The sequence below is a fragment of the Cryptotermes secundus genome, unplaced genomic scaffold (assembly GCF_002891405.2).
Source record: "Cryptotermes secundus unplaced genomic scaffold, Csec_1.0 scaffold557, whole genome shotgun sequence".
Taxonomy (NCBI): domain Eukaryota; kingdom Metazoa; phylum Arthropoda; class Insecta; order Blattodea; family Kalotermitidae; genus Cryptotermes; species Cryptotermes secundus.
In genome coordinates, this window is record NW_019735564.1 from 602029 (window position 1) to 622714 (window position 20686).

Sequence of the window (20686 nt, forward strand, 5' to 3'; positions counted from 1 at the left end):
CCGCACAAAAAAGCGCACTGTTACTTCAAAACCAGTATATTTTCACCTGCAATACAAAAACTTGCCACCACACTCTGTCTTCAAGGCATCTGCATTCTGGATACAAAAACTGGACACATTTGATACTTCTTCAGAAATTACGAGGGGAAGTCAATAATTATCCGCAATGCAGTTGTATTTGTGTTTTTGTTGGCAGCACTGTCATTTTGTGCAGCATCGCCATGCGTGGTTTCCTTGTCATTATTTCTGCGCAGGTCTGATGTTGCTAGGTCAGTTCCATCGTCACTGCCTTGCCGTTAATCATGGCTGCTCCGCTTTCTGTTTGCACCAAAGAAGAGCAACTTTCAGTGTCCGGTTTTTGTGGTCGGAAGGGGTATCAGGGGCAGCAATCCATCAAAGACTTTCAGCACAATACGGGAACAATGTTTTGCTGCAACAGAGTGCCTACGAATGGATTGAAAACTTCAAAAATGGTTGCACAAGTGTTATGCATGAAGAAGGAGCCGGACGACCATCCACGGCCATAAATGAGGACAACACTGAGCGTGCACGCAACATGGTTCTGTTACAGACGAGTGACTATTGATGAAGTGGCAAATCGTCTGAAAATTAGTCATAATTCTGCCTACGAAATCATCCACAACAGACTTGGGTTTCATAAAATCAGTGCAAGATGGGTCCCAAAACAACTCACAGTGTTGCATAAACAAACACGCTTGGACATCTGCCAACAACATTTGGATCGCTATGGTAACGAACGTGACGTCTTCTTAGACGGAATCATCACTGGTGACCAAACATGGATCCATCATTGTGAACCGGAGAGTAAATGGCAGAGTATGGAATGGAAACATCCACAACTGGCCGACAAGAAAAAGTTCAAAAACCAACCATCCGCAGGAAAACTGATGTTTACAGTCCTTTGGGACTCACAAGGCCCAGTACTGGAACATTATCAGGAGAGGGGCACAACAATAAACAGTGCTTGTTACAGGCTAAAGCCTGCAATTCGAAGCAAACCCCAAGGACTACTGTCGAAAGGTGTTGTGTTGTTGCATGACAACGCCCATCCACATACTGCTGCCCACACTGCTGAAACCCTCCGGAAACTCAAGTTTGATGTAATGGCGCATCCTCCGTATAGTCCTGATCTCGCCCCTTCTGACTACCACTTGTTTGGTCCACTCAAAGAGGCATTAAGGGGCCGTCGATTCACCTCGGGTCAAGAAGTGAAGGAAGCGGTGCATGCGTGGCTCACTGCTCAGCCGAAAACCTTATTTTCTGAGTGCATCAGGACGCTTGTGCAACGATGGACCAAGCGCGTTGAAAAGCAAGGGGACTATGTTGAAAAATGATGTTAATGTAAGTTTTCTATTTGCATTGAAATAAAATTTATAGCTACACTGCGGATAATTATTGACTTACCTACATATAAATGGCCAATATATTCTGTAGTTTTATCAAACAACAAAAACAGAAATACATGACAACACTTAAACCATCTGCCATATCATTTTAATTCATTGTAACATGATCCTATCATATCAATTTACACACCTACACTATATCTTACTACATTAAGTATGACAGAAAAATTTTGATTTTATTTCAAGCAGATGTGTTTTGCATGGAAATAGTTGAAAATGGAAGCAAGTTTTATTGCAGATACATACAACATTTTTTATACATGTGGTTATTTGAATGCCTTTCAGCCAGTTCAGCAGAAGCAGGACAAGCTCCTCACGCTGACTCTTTCCCTATGACCTGCAAGTGCAATAAACAAGCTGACAGGCCAACAATCACAAACAAAACCTACAAAATTATAGCAGACACAGGAATGGTCCCTGCTGTTATTCACACATTTGCTGAACCTTTATGAAATGTTCACATTCACACTCTTAAGTTCCTTTCAGGAAACAAAACAAATCTGGAACTTTAAACCCTAGTCTCAAATGCAAGGCACCTAAAGGACTTTTGAGGGAGATGTTCAAGCCCTGAACCGACTTCATTAATTTCTGCTTCAGTGAGAACTTGATTCGGTTGTCTTTTGTCTAATAACAATTCTCTCTCTAAACTCATTTATGATTATGTGAACAGTTTCTTCTGTTTAGAACTGTAACTTCCTGATATTCATGCCAGAACCTATTCCTTCCTTACCACATGGGTACTGTATGAGTACATGACCACTAGTTTCACTGTGTAAATCTCACTTGCCATCTCAACACACAAAGTAACATGTTGGAATGTTTAATGCAGTAGCAGGGATTTTTGATCATGGTCAACAGGCACATAACACACAGGCGCACTTCACAGTAGCCATTCAAAGAGTGATGATAAAGAGAAATTATAATGTATGCAGGTCAACGGCTCACTAACTACACTGCAAGTCCATGTATGTAATATGCGAGTCAATGCAAGTAGCACATGTCCCCTCTGCTGGGAAGGGCAAACAATTTGTGGCAGGCTCTCAGATGATCTCCCTGGATGTGTAAATATTATATGACCTAATAATTTAACTAAACTAAGCAAAACAAACCCACCACAGATAGAAAGATCTGCACAAATTACATCACACTCATACACTTAACTACAATATGCACCAGCAAACTTTGTTCTACATCAAGTCTTGCTGAACAGTGTATTAAGTGGGTAATGCATGGCCTCATATGATATCAGTGCAATGACCTATGGGCATATATGACTTGTATAGCTGCAACAGCTGTCCATCCAACAAAATAAATATGTGGTTATATACCTCAGAGAAATCAGCTCTGAACCCTGCTAGATGTGATGCAATGTGATCTGACAGGCATGATTATGTATAAACCAAACACACCTACTGTTTATGAGAAATGTGACAAAATTCTTTGAATTCAGAAACACCAACATAATAAACATATATTGTTTCTAGTCTTACGATAAAGTCACTAAGTAAAATTCAAAATAAGGCTTTGCCTATGAGCAGTTGTTACNAAAGCTTTTTGACATATTAAACTTTGTAAAAGGCATTCTACAATGTTCTTAAAATCTATATAATGACTACATACACCACGGTGTTATTCGTATTCGTTTACCGGGCCTTCCTACGCAATAACTGGTTACTGCACTCAACACAATCCATACATGAAACAAAAATACATAACCATACTTGAACCCCGAGTCTCTTCTTACCAGATACCACTTCCTGGAATGCCTTACAGAGTTGGCTTCCATTTCAACTCTAGTTCGTAACTGGGCTCCGAACCGTTTTCTCAATTTCGCTTCAGTTCCTACGCCGACTCCAGCCATGTTGTCAAGATGACAGCTGGTAAAGAAACTCGTCACCCGAGCAAACCTCTCTACTTTTATGTAAAACCAACGCTAAAACACCTATGCAGCTACAAAATGTAGCCACGTCTTGAATTATGCGGAAAAATGTGCATAAAGTAGTTATGAAGACGCATATATGTCGACACTATCCAACAACCACCACGAACATTCCACACCGCTTCACAATTCCCAATCCCCCTCCGCGTCCTTGGGGTCCTTGGGACGCACTTTCTACAGGTACGCCAGTCACATCAAGCAGGCAGTGCGTAAGCATGTAAATTTAAGTGAAATAAAGAACCCAATTTATTACCAATAACAGTTTACCTCTATTTATTCGTGCACAATTTTAATGCTCCAGATGAAGCTGTTAACACAATTTTCACAGGATTTACAGTATATGAATTTAGTGTTACGATACAGCAATTTCTCATACGACTACATACAAATAACTTCGATAACGGAAGGATGGACATTTAACATACCGTAAATATGGTTATCGACTTTGAAACAAGTTTCACCTGGCACTTGACTCACCAGTTGCACGTGAGATGCTAGTTCTGACTTAGTATTCTTGTGTGGCTACTTCGTAGCTCTTACACGGAAAAAGTCATAACCACAAATCTACTTCATAAAATTTCAAAGTGAACCGACCACAGGCTTCACAATCATTTCAAAAATAACTCAGTGCCTACACCATAAACTTACGCAAATATCTGCAATCTAAGTTGAACTAGTAGTTAAATGCATGTTCTTACAAGCAACTTTAATCTAAATGTAATTACCTTATATGAGAGGATGGTACACAAAACTTACAGCAGATAATCGATTATCCAGCTGTTATGGTTACATCAGTGTAGAAACAATAAGATGTGATTACAGTCAGTTACAAATGTTTCTTTTACAGCAGGTCATAATGCAATCCTACAAGTGGACCCAGGCTACCTGTCAGTATAGTGACTGTCCATGGGATACGTGATTATGGCTATTCCTGGCAGGGGCAAGATCCCTTTGCAACTGCTGTCTGGGGCTTACCCAGGCTAATTAATGGGCACTGGATGCTCTTTCCCCAGAAATAAAATCTGGGGCATGATGACTACTTACCTCCATCTAGTACCAAGACTGTGTGGAACTATACCTTCTTTCCCCCATGCATCTTCATGGCATGGTATTTAATTAAGCACAGAGACAACCTGCATTCATCTAACGGCAGAACTTAATTTTGAAAGAAGGAACAATGTATGTATAATTTGAGGTTTTCACATAGTGGTTATGAAGAAGTCCATCTTCTGGGATGCTGTGAAGTCCACTGAAAGTCAAATGACACTTTGGAGGAACATGTCACCTTCATCTTCAGGATCGAAGAATATGTGAAGCAAGGATGTACCAAAATATCAGTTGACTTTCAACAGACTACATGGCATTATATCCCAGAAGATGGAACTATTCAGTGTACACAGAATACTGAACATTTAGATGTTCCAGCAGTTACAAACAGTTGCCCTTATAATGCTACCAATTAGGCATACATAACAAATGATAGCTTATTTTTGTTAATACAAACTTCATCTCCCTGGCTGTAAAATTTGTTATTATGGAATATACTGAGGTGCATAAACTACATAATATACAGATGATGCCATATGGTGAAGACATGAAGAAGCACTGAACTTAGGTACTTAATTCTGATAGAACAAATAATACATGAGTAAAACAAAGCTAAGTGCTGATAAAATATTCTTGGTCTACTAGCCATGTTAATTTAGAGAAGTTCAGTGTTGTCAGGTGTAGTAAGTGTATCAAACCTTGTGTTAAAGATATTCTGTTATTAACATATACTATACTGAATTAAGTAGCAAATAGTATTAGCATGGCAAACCCTTGGTTGTCAGGTATCCAAGTATCCAACATTTTCAACCAATTGGCAAAAGTTTCAAAGAAAATTTACAATTTTTATAGTTATTCAGAAAAAAAGTTTGAAATATGTGTATTTCCCCGGCCACATGGTAGTTTTCCAAGCTGCCACTAGCAGCACTACCCATTGTCCTCATACAGATGCCATCACAGCAGAGGCCAGATGAATTTGTGATTTCATTAGAATATATGTATCCAAAATCTTTCATCCACCGATCCACTATGTTGCCTAGGAAGACTCCCTTACAGGAACTAAAGATGAAATATGTTATTTTGACTTTATACTTAGTTTCCGTAGGGTTTTCTTATGTAACTTGCCATACAATACAAGAAAATGGAGTATTTAGTGTACATATAGAGATTTTACTGTTTTGGTAACCATGGAATGAAATAGATGACAACAAAACTTTATATACCATAGATAGGACTGAAGGAGTGAACATTAAACAACTCTTCTAATGCAAGTTGTTCATATATCATAAATTGAGATAGATGATTTATTACTTGCAAGACGAATCGTAAAAATGAGAAATCCAAGATATTAGCTAGCTTAGACATCTTGCTTCACAGTCATAAATCAGTAAAGTTGACAGAAACAAGGAGTCATTCCATGTCAAATCAACACAGCAGTTGACATGACCACCTTGGATATTTCCCAGTGTTTAGGTTATTACAGCCAATACACAAGGAATATTGCAAAGAGCTGCATGCCAATTAAATAAGCACTACATCATAATGTAACCCCCCCCCCCCAATAAAAAGTTTCAACCCTTCAAGGAAAATGTTTCACCAGAAGTAAAATCATAATTGAGGATAAGATATTTGGACAAGTGAATGATTTCAGTTTCCTTGGCTGCCATATCTCATGTTTTAATGTTAAAGACATTTGAAACAAAATTAAGGATTTAGGCATCTTGAGACTACGCACAGAATACTTACATAACTGTTTGACTATAAAGGGTTCTGACGACAGCGTATAATACAATGTTTTGGAAACTGGTTCTGTTTCTGTTTTTGGGTGAAGGGGGGAGACCTACTCTGTTGGGTCCATTAGGAAGAGCTAACCTCAATCACTGGACAACCTGTGTCAGTATAACTGCAGAGAACCCACACGTGAAAAGAGGTTTAATTCAGTCTTCACAATAGAGCTTCCACCATATGCCAATAACAACAGATAAGTTCTTTTTAATGAAATTAGAAGCCTGGGACATGGCCATGCTATAGCTTGGGCAGTTAGTTGACGGCTTCCCACCACGGCAGCCTGGGTCAGATTATGTGGGATTTCTGGTGGGCAAAGTGGCACTGGGACAGTTTTCTCTGAGTACTTCGGTTTCCCCTGCCAATTCGCATTCCACTGATTGCTCCATAATCATCATCTGTCATCTGGGGCTGGTACAATAGGCCAGTAATGGCCAAAGTACCAAGTGGACTCAGTCTCACTGCACTAAGAATAAACAAAAACCTGGGACATGTTCTTCAGCTCAGTGGTTATCCCCAACATTTCATTGACTTAGTTATTAATACCAAAGGTAGCAGTCAGTTGAATGAAGAGAAAAGGCCTCTGGGCTCTGTGTATATCCCATATGTGAAGGGTATTTCAGAAAAATTCAAACATATGGGGAACTGTTACAACATTACAACCATCTTCAAAACTAAACACACTCTTAGAAGTTCACTCATAAAAACCAGGGGAAAAAGAGATCTGCAACAGATGGCACATTGTATGTATAGCATTCCTTGTGAATGTGGCAGAAGCTACTGTGACAGTACAGGCATACCTCTAGCCGTGTGGCTCCATGAACATGGGCACAATCTCAAAAAGCGTCTTCAAAAATTACAAAATTAACTCAACATGCCTATGAAGAGGATCATATGGTAGGTTGGAATGAAGCTAGGATTTTTGGAATCAAAAGTAACAGTAGGTATAGGAAATACAAGGAATAAGCTCATATGGCATGTTTGACCAATGCGATTAGCCAACCCAGTTAGGAAATTTCTCCCATTTGGATACCCCTTATCAGCAATGAGGTAAGCAAATCACCAGGAAGACAGTATGATCTGACAGATTCTTCATGAGTTTCTATAAGATTTTAGTACTAGGGGTTCAGTTTTTATTCCACAGATGGTGGTAGCAGTAGACAAAAAATGGTTTCACAATATGAAATTCTCCAGTTAATCCTATGCATCAGTTTTCATGGATTTGGTTTGTTGCGTAAAATGTCTACCTCCTTGTCTAGTAGGCTGTCCATTAATTGAGATTAGCTCTTGCTAACAGACCCAACAGAGTAGGTGTCTCCCCCTCTCACCTGAGGACAGCAACATATCCAATTTAAGAAATGTTGTGTTCTCTTCTTTTTAGAATACCAGACATTGGACAAGTCGAAAATTCCAGTAATCCTAAGTATACATTACCATGTTTGCAGGAGCCCTCCACTGTTCCCTATTTTGAGCCAGATTAATCCACTCCATACCACCACATCCTTTCTCTCTAATATCGATTTTAATGTTATCCTCCTACGTACATCTGTCTAGGTCTTCCTAGTGGTCTCTTTCTTTCTGGCTTTCCCACCAATATCCTAGATGCATTCTGTGCATGCTACATGCCCTGCCCATCTCATCCTCCTTGACTTCATCATTCTAACTATGCTTGGCAAAGAGTACTAGTTATGAAGAAGCTCATTATGCAGTCTCCTCCAACCTCATCAGCTCATCCCTCTTCGGTATAAATATTCTCCTCAGAACCAAGTTCTCAAGCACCCTCAGTCTATGTTCCTCACTTTAATGTCAGAAACCAAGTTTCACAACCATACAAAACCACAGACAAAATTATAGTTTTGTATTTTCAAATTTTTACATTTTTAGACAGCAGATAAGACAAAAGGTCTGGACCGAATGGTTACAAGCATTACCCGAATTCAGTCTCCTCGTAATTTATTCCTGAATCAAATTTTGATTTGTTACTGTCATTCCCAGATATCTGAATGGTGCCACATTTTTTAACAATCTATTGGTTGTTTTATGTTATGATTTTGCCCTGCATTCTGGTGACAAGATAGCAATATACACATAGTCTCCTCTGCATTTACTCCTAGACCAACCTCCTTACTAGGGTCAATTAAAGTTTCCATGTTTTTCTTTATATTCCAATATAATTACATCACCAGCATAGACCAGCAGCTGATGTGTCCCACTAAATTTCAGTCCCACCTGGTTTTCCTGGACATTTCTAATGGTATATTCCAAAGAAATGTTTAAAAGCAGTGGCAATAAATCATCTCCTTGTTTAGACCATTTTGGATAGGAAAATTATCAGACAAATCTTTACCTATATGGACTTTACTATACATTTCATTTAAACACAATTTAAGAATATTATACAATACTTCCCTCCTAACTGAATCATTGGCTTTCTTGAAGTCTATGAATAGCTGATGTACTGTTTCATTGTACTCCAGTTTTTTCTCCAGTATCTGGCAAATGCAAAAAATCTGATCAGTAGTTGATCTGTTACATCGAAACCCACACTGATGATCCCCAATAATTTCATCTATACATGGACTCAACCTTGGCAGAAGGGTATTGGATAAGATTGGATAAGAAGTTGATAGGAGGGATAACCTACAGTAATTACTACAGTCAAGTTTATCATCCCTTTTGTAAATTGGTGCAATAATAGACTCCTCCCACTGATCATGAAATTCTTCCTTACTCCAAACAGAATTAATATATTTATGGATCTCAGACCGTAATGTTTCACCTCCTGCTTTAATCAGCTCTGCCAGAATCTGATCACTACCTGGTGATTTAAACTTTTCAACTTGCAATAGCAATTTGAATCTCAAAACAACTAGGCTTGGTGCTAATGGCTCCACTGTATGTATTTCTATCTGCCTCACACTGACCCTATGTACATTCAATAACATAGAAGTAGTTCTTCCACATATTCAAAATAGTCATTCTTATCCTTTACTATGTTAGTTCTATGTTGGCAACCCTCATTAAATGCATTTATTCCTCTTTATAGGTCTCTGCTGTTCCTGTTCCTACTGTTCATTGCAAGCTCATCCCCTCTTTTTATTCCTGAAGTTCCTGCTAGCTCCATGTCTTATATTGCTCAGGTTATACCCACTTATTTGGCTTGTTTCCTTTGATCTAACAGTGCTGCAACATCCTTCGTCGAACTGTGGCTTATGCTTCTTCAGTTCATAATAATCTAGACTCTCTTTGGTTGACATTTTTTATAATTTTATAATAATTTCCCAAGCTGTATTAATACCCACATCATCATTTCTAAGTTTTTCAAAGCTGCAAACCTATCTGTGATTTCAACCCGATACTGTTCTTCACACTCTGCCTTGTTTAATTTCTTGACATTGAACCTCTCAATAATAATAATAAACCATGCATGGCCATCCCATTATGTCTACACAGAGGTGAAACTTCAGCTAAGAGAAGATTATAAACATACATTAAATTTCTAGGAGCAGTAGTGATAAGATAATGACTACAGTATAATTCAGTTTAATGAAGCAGTGGAAGAAGAGAAAGATAAAGGGTATACACATACAGAATGTAACAATTCTCTTGGCCAAATATATAAGAAAGAAAAAGACAGCTCTGAATCTAATGATTGTACTTTTACAAGGACATTACCTGAACATCCCGAGTCACTGATAAAAGATAAGTACAATTACAATACGGGGAAAGTGGACATATGAGACCACAAAGCCTGAATCATGCATATCCAACCGACACCAGACTGCACTGTGCGACTACTCTGGAAAACGGAATGCCAGTTGTAAAACTGCCAACAAAATACAGTCCATCTCAGACAAATCAGGAACAAATAACTCTAGAAAAAAAAAAAAAAGCTGGAATTTACAATATTCCCTGCTCCTATGGAAAACCAGCTGTTATATTTCAACTAGAATCTTTAAGCATATCAGGGACACCAGTAAAGAGTCAGCAGTAGTTGAAAACTTCACTGTGATCAAACATAGCATCAATGATGATAAACCTGAAACTGAAGCAAACAACTATACTTACCATTCCTGCATCACCAGAGTGGTGATCAGAACAGTCAAATATCTCCAGAGCTTCAACTGTAAATATGAATACAGACTGAGCAGTTTGGCTTCACATCTTCTCCTCCAATCCTCTGTCTCAGCCTCAAGTACCTCTCACTAGACAGTCTGCTCTACATTTCCCTCCCTTATTACTCCCACTAAAAGACCTACATATTGGTTCACTTCCTCTTCCTGCCTCACATTTACCCTCCAGATGGCAAATGCAATGCACACCAAAATGTTGGAACAGTCTGAACATATAATGCAGCTACACTCCAAAGACCAAAATTACAAAAGAGATGTAAACTGCAAAACCATAAGGACAAGAATACTAAAATTTATGCTATGCCTATTATGAGCTAAATGTTGAATTCTTTCATGTGATTGCACTATGCATTATGTACGTTGTCCTGCAAACTTCTATAGCTAACACATAAATATCTCCAAGAAATCGACAGCCCCCTGAAAATGCAATGTAAAGAAAGGCATAAGTTATGGTGACTTCAATCACCCTACTTCTGATGTAATTTTATAAAAACATTTTGAACCACACAAGTATCCATGTGTTATGTTTAACTCTGAAATATGTCCATCATTTACCGCATCTAGTACACCAAGCAAGGCCGGTTAAGTTTTGGAGCCGACAGACACTCTAAGAGGTGGTAAGGATATCTCAAATAGACCTACATATTCACATTTACTTCTGGATAAGGCCTGACTGACAAATACATGAACGCAATATACACAACCAAAAAGCCGTCACAGAACATACAACTTAAAATGTATTTCTTATTTTTTCCATTAGGGCAATTTGTGTACAAACTTTACATATTATTTACAACATGATTTGGCTCTTTATGACCATTATCAGGTAAAATATTTACACTCACTCTGTATTTGCTGTGAGTGCAAATATTTTACCTGGTGATAGCCTGTAGGGCAGAAACATGTTGTAAAATAATATATAAAGTTTATATAGGAACTGTGATGATAGAAACAATAATAAGTTGTTCACATGCAATATGACGGTGAAATACAGTATTATTAAAATGTGTTAATTATGAACAGTGCTGTATTTTTTTTATACAAAGGTTTCCCAACAAATCAATTGCTATAAATGCACTTTCGTTCAACGTGCATATCATCAATCCTGTGAAAATAAGTTTATCTTTGGTAAAATGCTAAAAATGATCGAACTTACGTTTCCAATCGAATCTTCTTTAGGGCTACAAGATTCCCCGTCAATTTATCCCTGGCTTTGTAAACAACACCATATGTCCCTTCACCTATTTTCTCAATTTTTAGGAACTTATCCATGTTTGTTTTATAAATTACACACGGAAACAACACGGCATAATGCACCTAGTAAACACCGGTAAACACTGCACATTAATCGTAGTTTTCCCGCCTTCGTATTTCACCGCCTTCTAATCGTCTGTGTTTGTGGCTGGTATGAGACGATCTAGCAAACATACTTCGCATACTGCGACGTGAGTAACACCCGGTCACTACGTCACTTGTGTACATCGCGGGCAAAGAGAATTTGCCTAAGAAGTCTGGTGGCAACTTTCACCTACCCAGGCCGGGAAATTTAAAAATTCACTTTTCAAAATATTTTGGCTTGTAGATAAATTTATATATATGTATATATACATAATTCTTCAAACGAAATTCACATATGTATTAAATCAAGATCAAACCGAACTATGAATTACCTTTCACGGTTGGATCGAACCAGATACCGTAATCCGAATCTTTGAAGTAATGGTTTCATACAGTTCAACAACTAAGAAATATTACATGGCATGTGGCCTTTCATATCGTAGTGGTGAGGAAGTCGTGGCGCTTTTGAGGGGATGGGCTACATCTTGTGATCAAGGTTCTTAAAGACAGAAATCCAGCGACAGATAAACAGAGACCTTTAAAATGTACGTAAAAACAATAAATTCAAATTTCCCCATGCTTAATAAAACACTACACCATAAATACAGTAAGGGGAATGGAGGTACAGTTCCAGTCTTTTTTTACCTCTGCAGTAAGAGGAGGTGAGTGATCAGCTTCCTGGCCCTAGCGCCTTATCTTCGATATCTGGGTGGATACCAGAGCCGGTCTGGACCCAGTTTGTAAGAGAAATCGAACCCTCTTCACCCGTAGCCTAGTCGTTACACCGATTTAGTTACTCCGGCTCCCTGTAACGACAATTGTGACATGATTTATGGAAAGAACTTTCTCTTGGACCGAAATAACGAAATAATGATTTGCGTTCTGTCTTCAGGGAAGAAAGGAACAGCGTAGAAAATTCATATGTTGAAAGAGCCACACTAAACATAATTGTGCATAAAATAGGAGTTACTAAAGTCCTCAAAGAAACGGATGAGCTTATCTTCAAGAACCAAATCAAAATGCCTTTCCATACAGGTCTTTAGAAAAATAAATAATTTCGAACTGTATTCAATCCTTGAAATCCTTACGAAAATAAGTTCAATTTACTTATAAGCCGTAGAATAATTTGTAATGCAAGTAATATTTAGACTTGCTGAAGGAAATTCTATGAATAACTGTCCTAAATTTAAACTCTGAAAGAAATTCTGACCATCGGTATGGCAGGAAGAATATATATGCATGACCAAATTATTTTAAGCTACCACATATTGCGAATAACTTGTTATAAGTCTCACATATTGTGTTAAGCCGTAATGCAATATTCTATGGCCCTGAAGATAGGGTATATTATTGCCGTCCTTACGGAATTGCTTTTAGGCAGCAAAATAACTACACTATCACACTGCAGAAAAGTAGCTTATATGCACACTACAAGCACTGGTATGAAATGCATTCTTTTGCGCTTCTGTACATTTACTCGTAGAATAGAAAATCCATATATTTAATAGTCGAACATCCGTCTGTCTCTCTCTCGCTTTCTCTGTCCCACGCTGTTTTTCCAAACATGCCGTCGTAGAAAATTATGGTAAAGATTCTCTTCTCCAAGTATAATTAGAATGATCAAGTCAAGGAGGATGAAGTGGGGCAGGGTATGTAGCACGAACGGGGGAGAAGAGGAATGCATATAGGATGTTGGTGGGGAAGCCGGAATGAAAGATACCACTAGGAAAACCAAGGCGTAGGTGGGTGGATGATATTAAAACGGATCTTAGAGAGAGATAGGATGTATTGGTATGAATTGGATTGATCTGACTCAGGATAGGGACCAGTGAAGGGCTCTTGGGAACACGGTAATGAACTTTCAGGTTCCATAAAATGCTGTGCAATTCTTGAGTAGCTGCAGAATTGGCGGCTCCTCAAGAAGGGCTCAGCTCCATGAGTAAGTAAGTAAGTAAATATAAAAGAATGTTCGTTTTTGGAGAGCCAACCCAGAGGAAATAATCAATCTTACTCTTATATGCAAGTCTTAAATAAAAATAAACCGCACAAAAAGAGACTTGACTGTATAAAGGGCAAAAAACCGTTCATTTACATATTAAAAATAATTTTGTGTACTAATTTTTTAGAATTTATTTTTATTTTGCTCAATTAAAATTTAGTTTGTTTTGAAATTTTCAAACCGGCCTATAGTGAATCCGGACTGATTGAAGCCGGACTATGCGAGGTATTGCTGTACAGAGATTTTAAAAAACGTATACGTCGGGTATATAAAGTATCCTGTTTCTCACGAAATTTGAAATTAAAAAGAATGGTTAACTAAGAAACGTTTATACTCATACTCTCTGAAAAAAAACTGACTTTTTCAGTAAAGAGTAACAGGTCCAAGGAAGACCGATAAGACACACTCTTTAACTTACGTCGTTTAGAAACGTGCGATTTTGCATAGAATGTGTGCAGTTCTTGAAGAAGTTGCTAGGCAGAATCTGGTGAGGGTAACTAAGTTTACACTATCTTACGGCGTAAGGTATTTTAACATTTATTTGTTTTAAGGTAACTTAGTTGTCTGTTTGATCACTTATAAACTTTGTACTACAATTGTATGTACGTGAAATTCCAAAGACGGAGCGTCTAGTATGTGAATACAATTTTCTTTATACTGCCTAGCCCATAAAAATTGTTCAAAAGTTACAAAAATAGCGTGTGAGATCAGAAGAGTCAGCAGTCACTACAAACAATAAAAATAGTTTAAGAAATTACAGTGCATATTTTTCAGCATGGGCACGCTATTAATAACTTTCGATATCATTAGATCTAAAGAGGCTCTTAAAATTCATTCTAACAAAGATATTGTCTAATTTCCTTTAAGTGCTTATATTTTCAGTATCCCCGAACACCCTAAGCCATTAATTCAAACAGCTTTTTCGGTGGTGAACATAGAGTGATATTGCTGGCACTTCGTAAGCAGGCTACATACAATTTACACCCATTAGAGATATATTTGTAGAACTTATCTACTATCCTATTATATATTGATGATTCGAAAAAACTTTTAGAGTTCATCCTGGGTTGTTGTTACCCAGTTCCAAGATGGATGCAGTCATGCTGCAAAAACGTACGGAAGGGCTTCCACAGCGGACACTGCAGTAAATGACTAGTGGAGTCTGGCCATTTGGTCGGAATGTTTTCCAGGACCGTCATTTTGTAGCATTGACTGCTCTCTCGGGTCTGAACCTACCTGATTATTTATCCATATATCTTACATTAGCCCGTACAAAAACAATCAAACAATCCAGAGGAACAGATATAACTATAAATGAATTCTTCCTATACATCTCAGTTGAAGATACATCACCACTTCCGCAGGCAGCCACTGTTGAAACACAAAGACGAGAAAAATTGTGAATCAAAACCATGATGATAATAATGGATTCTCCATATAAACAGAGGTTCATACGAATGTGACTATCTGAAGAGGTTAATAGCACAGGCAAACGAATAGTACGGGTATTAATCTTCATTTGGGCCGCGCCATAGCTCAAGCGGTTAGTCGCTGGGGTCTGGTCAAGTGGGATTTGTGGTGAACAAAGCGGCGCTGGGGCAGGTTTTCTCCGAGTACTTCGGTTTCCCCTGCCAATCTTTATTCCACCAATTGCTCCACAATCACCCTCACCTATCATCTGGGGCTGGTACAATAGGCCAGAAGTGGTCGCAGTATGAGCAAGGGACTTAGTCCCATCCCACTAGCAATAAAAAAATCTTCATTTGATTTATTTATTTGTTCACATGATTCGTCTAATTATTCTTAGAGTTTCACGTCAAAATGTTATGTTATCGTTATATTATTTTCTGCTTTCTACTGAATTACTTATCAATAGTGTCTGTATTATATTCACTTAATATCATGGGCTTCAAGATTTTGCGTATTTTAAGGATATTAGATATTTATTTTCTTTCCTCAAGAGTTTAGAATAGCTAGTGCATTAACATGTATTTCAAGATTAATATGTCGACACAAAACTAATTTGTTTACTTTATTTGTTATTTCTTTTAATGGCGCCATCTCCTGGTATAGATTGTGCTGGTTCACTCATGATGGCCGCTAAACGGTGCAGTCATGAGACGGTTATCCATGATCGAAACATTTCCTACAAGTATAAAAATGATATTCGGTTATGTATAATATTGGCCACACATGCTGACTACAGAATACATAAATCCATTTCAGAATCTGTGTTAATAGCTAATACTAAACTGGTTAAAAGCGTTATAATCTTGAAGGCCTATTTACTCTAGGTAAAGATAAAAAAAGTACATTTATCCCTACAACAGGCCGTGGAGGCCCATAGGTTTGTGAGACGTCGAGACTCCCGCGTTTGTAGGCAGTCGGCTCACAGATGGCGGTGAGGTCAGCCTCACAATCCAGCCGCCTTCTACCCCCAGGAAGACTCCTGGTACTCATTTCTGTTAGAGGCTGTGTCAACCTCAGGGACTTAGTGCGGTTGGATGGACTAGGTAAAGTGAAAAACATTCAATTACCTCATCGGGAATCGAACCCACGATCTTCCGGCTTTAGTATACTGCCTCAATCAACTACGGTACCGCGTGCCCCCTTATATTACTATAACAAGCTGGAATTGTGGTGTTTCTGAACTTCCTTCATCGATTAATATTTCAGACAGAATATAACATTTCCGAAACTTGGTCTACGCGTACTTCCTACTCAGCTGATGCCACTTGAAAGTGATTTAGCAGAGCTCTTTCTAAGGGACACAGCTGGATAATGTCTCTCCATACAGTATTTACGTTTGAAGAAGAAAATTGATCCAGTTTCCGAAACATTGTGTTCTTTTCGCAATATCAGACGATGGAGAAAGTCCAGAAACCCCGTACTTACAATACTTTAAGTAGGTCACGGCATTTCTCTCCCACAATCCATTCAAGGTCACCGAACGCCATCATCATTTGATATAATCTGATGCTACGTAGTTGCTGCAGTTGATACAGCATCTTTAAATACCACACGAACCATTAACCTTCTAACAGATGTGATGTTCTACGGAAGTGAACAGAGAACCGTGTATAAAATACACAAAAGCATAATTGATCTAACATTTGCCTTAACGGATTCTCTCTGATAAGAATATTCATTATATTCGCTACACGATCTGTTTCAACAGTGAATAATAGGTACAGGCCTAGTAACTTGAGCGTTGCGATTGCTTGCGTGAGAAATGTTATTTCCCATTTGGTATTCTTGGAAATAAAACGTCTTTGCTAAACATGCTGTCAATCACGTGTTTACTTCTGATAGATGACGTAGGAGAGGGAGTGTTGCTTAGTACTGGCAGATGTACGCAGTTTGCATGGGCACCTGACTTCTGCGCTACAAAAGGAGCTGATTGCAGTCTATCGCCTTGTGGAACTGATGGGTCACTTGTCAAGACAACGCAATTATATAATTCTCTGGACGGCGTCAATGCCTTAGGTTTGACATTCCAATCCATGGCTCCACTGTGCATGGACATGTCAATTGCTGCAGACAGGAACGACCTAGCGGCGTCGGCAGCAGGGTCTGTCTTCGTCGGCGTGCTTCTGGCGCCTGGAGCTTCTTTTTTGTTCTCGTTGTTGTCTTCTTCAGCAATCGTGCTCATTTTAGTGCGCCTGTTGTGGTCCTAAATGGAAATACCAACATGTCGTGTTAACTCTACAATACAAATATATGACTGCTTTTGGTTAAATATAAATCATTGTGGTCATATACATAACGACAGGTGCAAGACCTGATACAGCAGGCTCAGTAAAGTGGATTTCAAGATTAATGTACTAATTTTTTACTGGGCATTGGGATGTGAAGGAAAAAATTATAAATTCTTGCCTGTGAATATTGCATTTGTATCGCTATAACGGAAGCAGTAAGAAGCTTTGCATTAAATTACTTGAAGTTACGTAAAATTTCAGGTTCTGACAGTGCTGGGATATAACGCAGTGTAGTCCGTTGACAGTCAACCGAAATTTCGGATAAGTCTAGCAAGATACCAGCGTGAAAGCAGGTATCTGGTTCAACGTAATCGATCATCAAGATGGAATCGATATGGTCCTCCGAAACGTCGGCTGACTTTCAACGGACTGCACAGCGTTATATCTCAGAAGACAGTACTCAATTTGACATATTTTTTTGCTTCACTAATGCTCCTTATTCATGTTTAAAGTGCGGCTCCTCTCTCCGAGAACATTCGCTTCATAAACACTGATCCCTTTACATTTATCTAGACAAAAGATACGATATAAACACATTTAGCAGGTATAATTATACATGACGTAAAACACAGGCTTTTAAAAGAATTGAAGATGCACCGAACAGACTGGTAGAGCAGCCACGCTTCTGGCTCGTATTTAACAGATGCCAGGACACCGGGCTGTCCGTACTAAAATATTTCGTGGTTTTCTTCAGTCGCTCCAGACAAATGCCGGGATATTACCTCAACTGAGTCATGTCCTCCTCCTTCCAAATTCTTTTGAATTCATCGTTCATCTATCATCCTACCATTCGACGCTGGGAGACTGAAAGCGCCGTAGAACTAACCACTAAAGAAGTGGAACGCAATCAGATAAAACATGCTGAAGTGAATAACAGCAAGAATCCTCTACTTTTGATCTGCTCTTAACTTCATCATGAGCTGTTTATACATGTCAGGGTCCAGAATATTGACCATGATCTCAAGTACAGTAACGCGCCGCCGATCAACAAGATAGCAGCAACTGACTTCATGATATGCAATATCGCATGAAGAATTTTTAACCATATTTTATTCCATAACTTTCGTTTTGTAATAATTTTATAATTCATTGTATTTTTATACCTTGTATTTTATAATGTAACAGTTATCAAGTATCCAGCTTTACGGTCACAATGAAATTGCAGTTCAACAGTGTGTGGATATAGTAATCATGTTTTTCGCCTGATGATGGCTTTAAAAGCCGAAACATATAGCTAAGGCAATGTTAACCTTGACCGTTATGTTGTTGTGTTACGAGGGACTCCAATAAAGAATTGCATATAATAACACAACAGGATGCACGAAATGAAAATTACAAATTTTATTCATAAACTGCGCAAACCTAAAACAAATTTCAAAACAATTGTTTGTGTTTTTTTTTCAGCAAGATGAGGAATCCTAATACAGACACGTGAGGAGACTGAGGCGGCTTCTTCCTTCTCCTGAATTCCTAGAGATGTGTTGAAATATCGCTTCCTAGATTGCTCTAAAACCTCAAAACTGTGATGTTTGGTTCTATCTGTTAAGTAATCCCATTTGCATTCTTCCCGAATATACTGCTATCAACATACAGACGTATCTACTTGGAGTATTCTCTTCCAGCCTTGCGGGTTTGTCTTGAAAGTTCTAGACAGACTTTTAGAGTAAAATTATATATTGATTAGATACATCTTTTTTATTGTTTTTGGTGTAACTGGAAGTGCCTCATCCATAGATTTACGCTATATTAAATGTAATAGATACGTCTGAGCACATGCTTTAATATTTCTGCTTTATATGAATAAGTCATATACGCCTACATGAAAATCGCCAGACACTTTGCAAGTATTTCGAGAACCCTAACTGTGCTTCCATCTATATAATTTTCCTGTATATACCTGAAAATTCTAGTAGTTTACGCATCTGTTCACAATATCTCCACTAACTTGGCCATGATTCTGAAACCACTGTGGTGTGGCCAGATTTACGCACTGTTCGGTTCTTGTCTGTTTTATTTATTTGGCAATAACCGAGGTTGTCTTTAGCTGAATGTCTTATCTTCTCTTTAATGCTCACCCAAAAATCAGTATCCCTAATTTTAATACCAATTCTTCGCTAAATATTAACAGAGTGACATCAAGTAAGAGACGGGCGAGACATGCAACGCGCATGCAAGCGATGAAAACAGATTAGTCGGAAAATACGAGTATGAAAGGAAAGACAACAGTTAGGAGATACAGGCGCAGATGAGACGACAATATTCAAACAGATCTTAAAGAGTCAGTCAGCGGGGTTGTAATGGAATTCAATTGGCTTAGGTAAATTCCAGTGCCTGATTTGGGGAAACGGTAACGAACTTTCGGCTTCCATCAAAGTCAGGTACTTTCCTGATAAACTGAGTGATTATGAGTTTCTCAACTTTGACTCCGTCCCGTGGAATTATATTTCAGTGGTAGTGTTTATTCACTGCAGCAATAAGCGGGTGCCATCACATACTACTTTGAGAGTTTTCAAACTTAATCTGAATGTCAAATGGATAGGAGCTGGGTTGTGTTTCATATAGGCCTACGTGGTATGTTCAGGAGAATGTGGCAAGTAGGCTGGAGTCTGCTTTAGGCTGACATGGAATTATTCCAGAATCGACACCGGAACCGGAACTCCCGCCCTGGAACTCTTTTTTTTCCTTGGCACTACAGCCCCAGTGGGCCTAGGCCTACCTCCATGAACTTCTAGAGTCACTTAAGTTTTTTTCTAGATCTTACACGTTCGGTAGGACTCCTTGGGCGGGTGATCAGCTCGTCGCAAGGCCTCTACCTGTACACCAAACACAGAAAAACGCACACACACAAACTAAACATCCATGCCCAGAGTGGGATTCGAACCCACGATCCCGGTTTCCAAGCGAGCGAAGACAGTACATGCCTTAGACCGCTCGGCTACCGTGACCGGCGGAACTCTTTGATTAACCTAATTTTACCCTATGCAGCAGGCCTCTAGGCACAGCCTTTGGAGAATTATAAAAAGCTCCCTTTCTACAGGATGATATCCTCCATATATTTTGTAGTTACTGTGTTCTTCTTCCACGAGAATACGTGATTTCCAAATATCTTTCATCGTAAATAGGATACATGACATAAATCTTCAGCAAAATTCCAATGAGTTGACGCGCTGTGAAATATAATTTTCCAGCATAAAATAATTTCACGGAAGTTGTTTAAAATATTGCATCTGCCCTTACTGAACTGACAGATAATAATGATG

At 38.6% G+C, this 20686-nt stretch overlaps 1 protein-coding gene and 1 long non-coding RNA gene across 5 annotated transcripts in view; one reads left to right on the forward strand and one right to left on the reverse strand.

Annotated features, from left to right (window-relative positions):
• LOC111869617 (cyclin-dependent kinase 2) overlaps positions 1–11711 on the reverse strand; it is a 27124-nt gene extending 15413 nt beyond the window's left edge. Inside the window, exons 1-2 of one of the 4 annotated variants that reach the window (XM_033753498.1) lie at positions 3172–3231; positions 1674–1764 (exon numbers count right to left, since the gene is read on the reverse strand). In XM_033753498.1, the coding sequence (XP_033609389.1) occupies positions 1674–1678 (5 nt within the window). In that variant the 5' untranslated portion in view covers positions 1679–1764; positions 3172–3231. Of the gene's footprint in view, positions 1–1673; positions 1765–3074; positions 3530–11487 lie in introns of those variants that run through there. The other 3 variants (XM_023861271.2, XM_023861270.2, XM_023861273.2) reach the window with 3 other exon arrangements.
• LOC117282730 lies at positions 3634–5515 on the forward strand. Its single transcript, XR_004513575.1, has 2 exons — positions 3634–4083; positions 4214–5515. It is a non-coding gene; the product is annotated as an uncharacterized LOC117282730 (long non-coding RNA).
• Positions 11712–20686: the final 8975 nt, after the last annotated feature.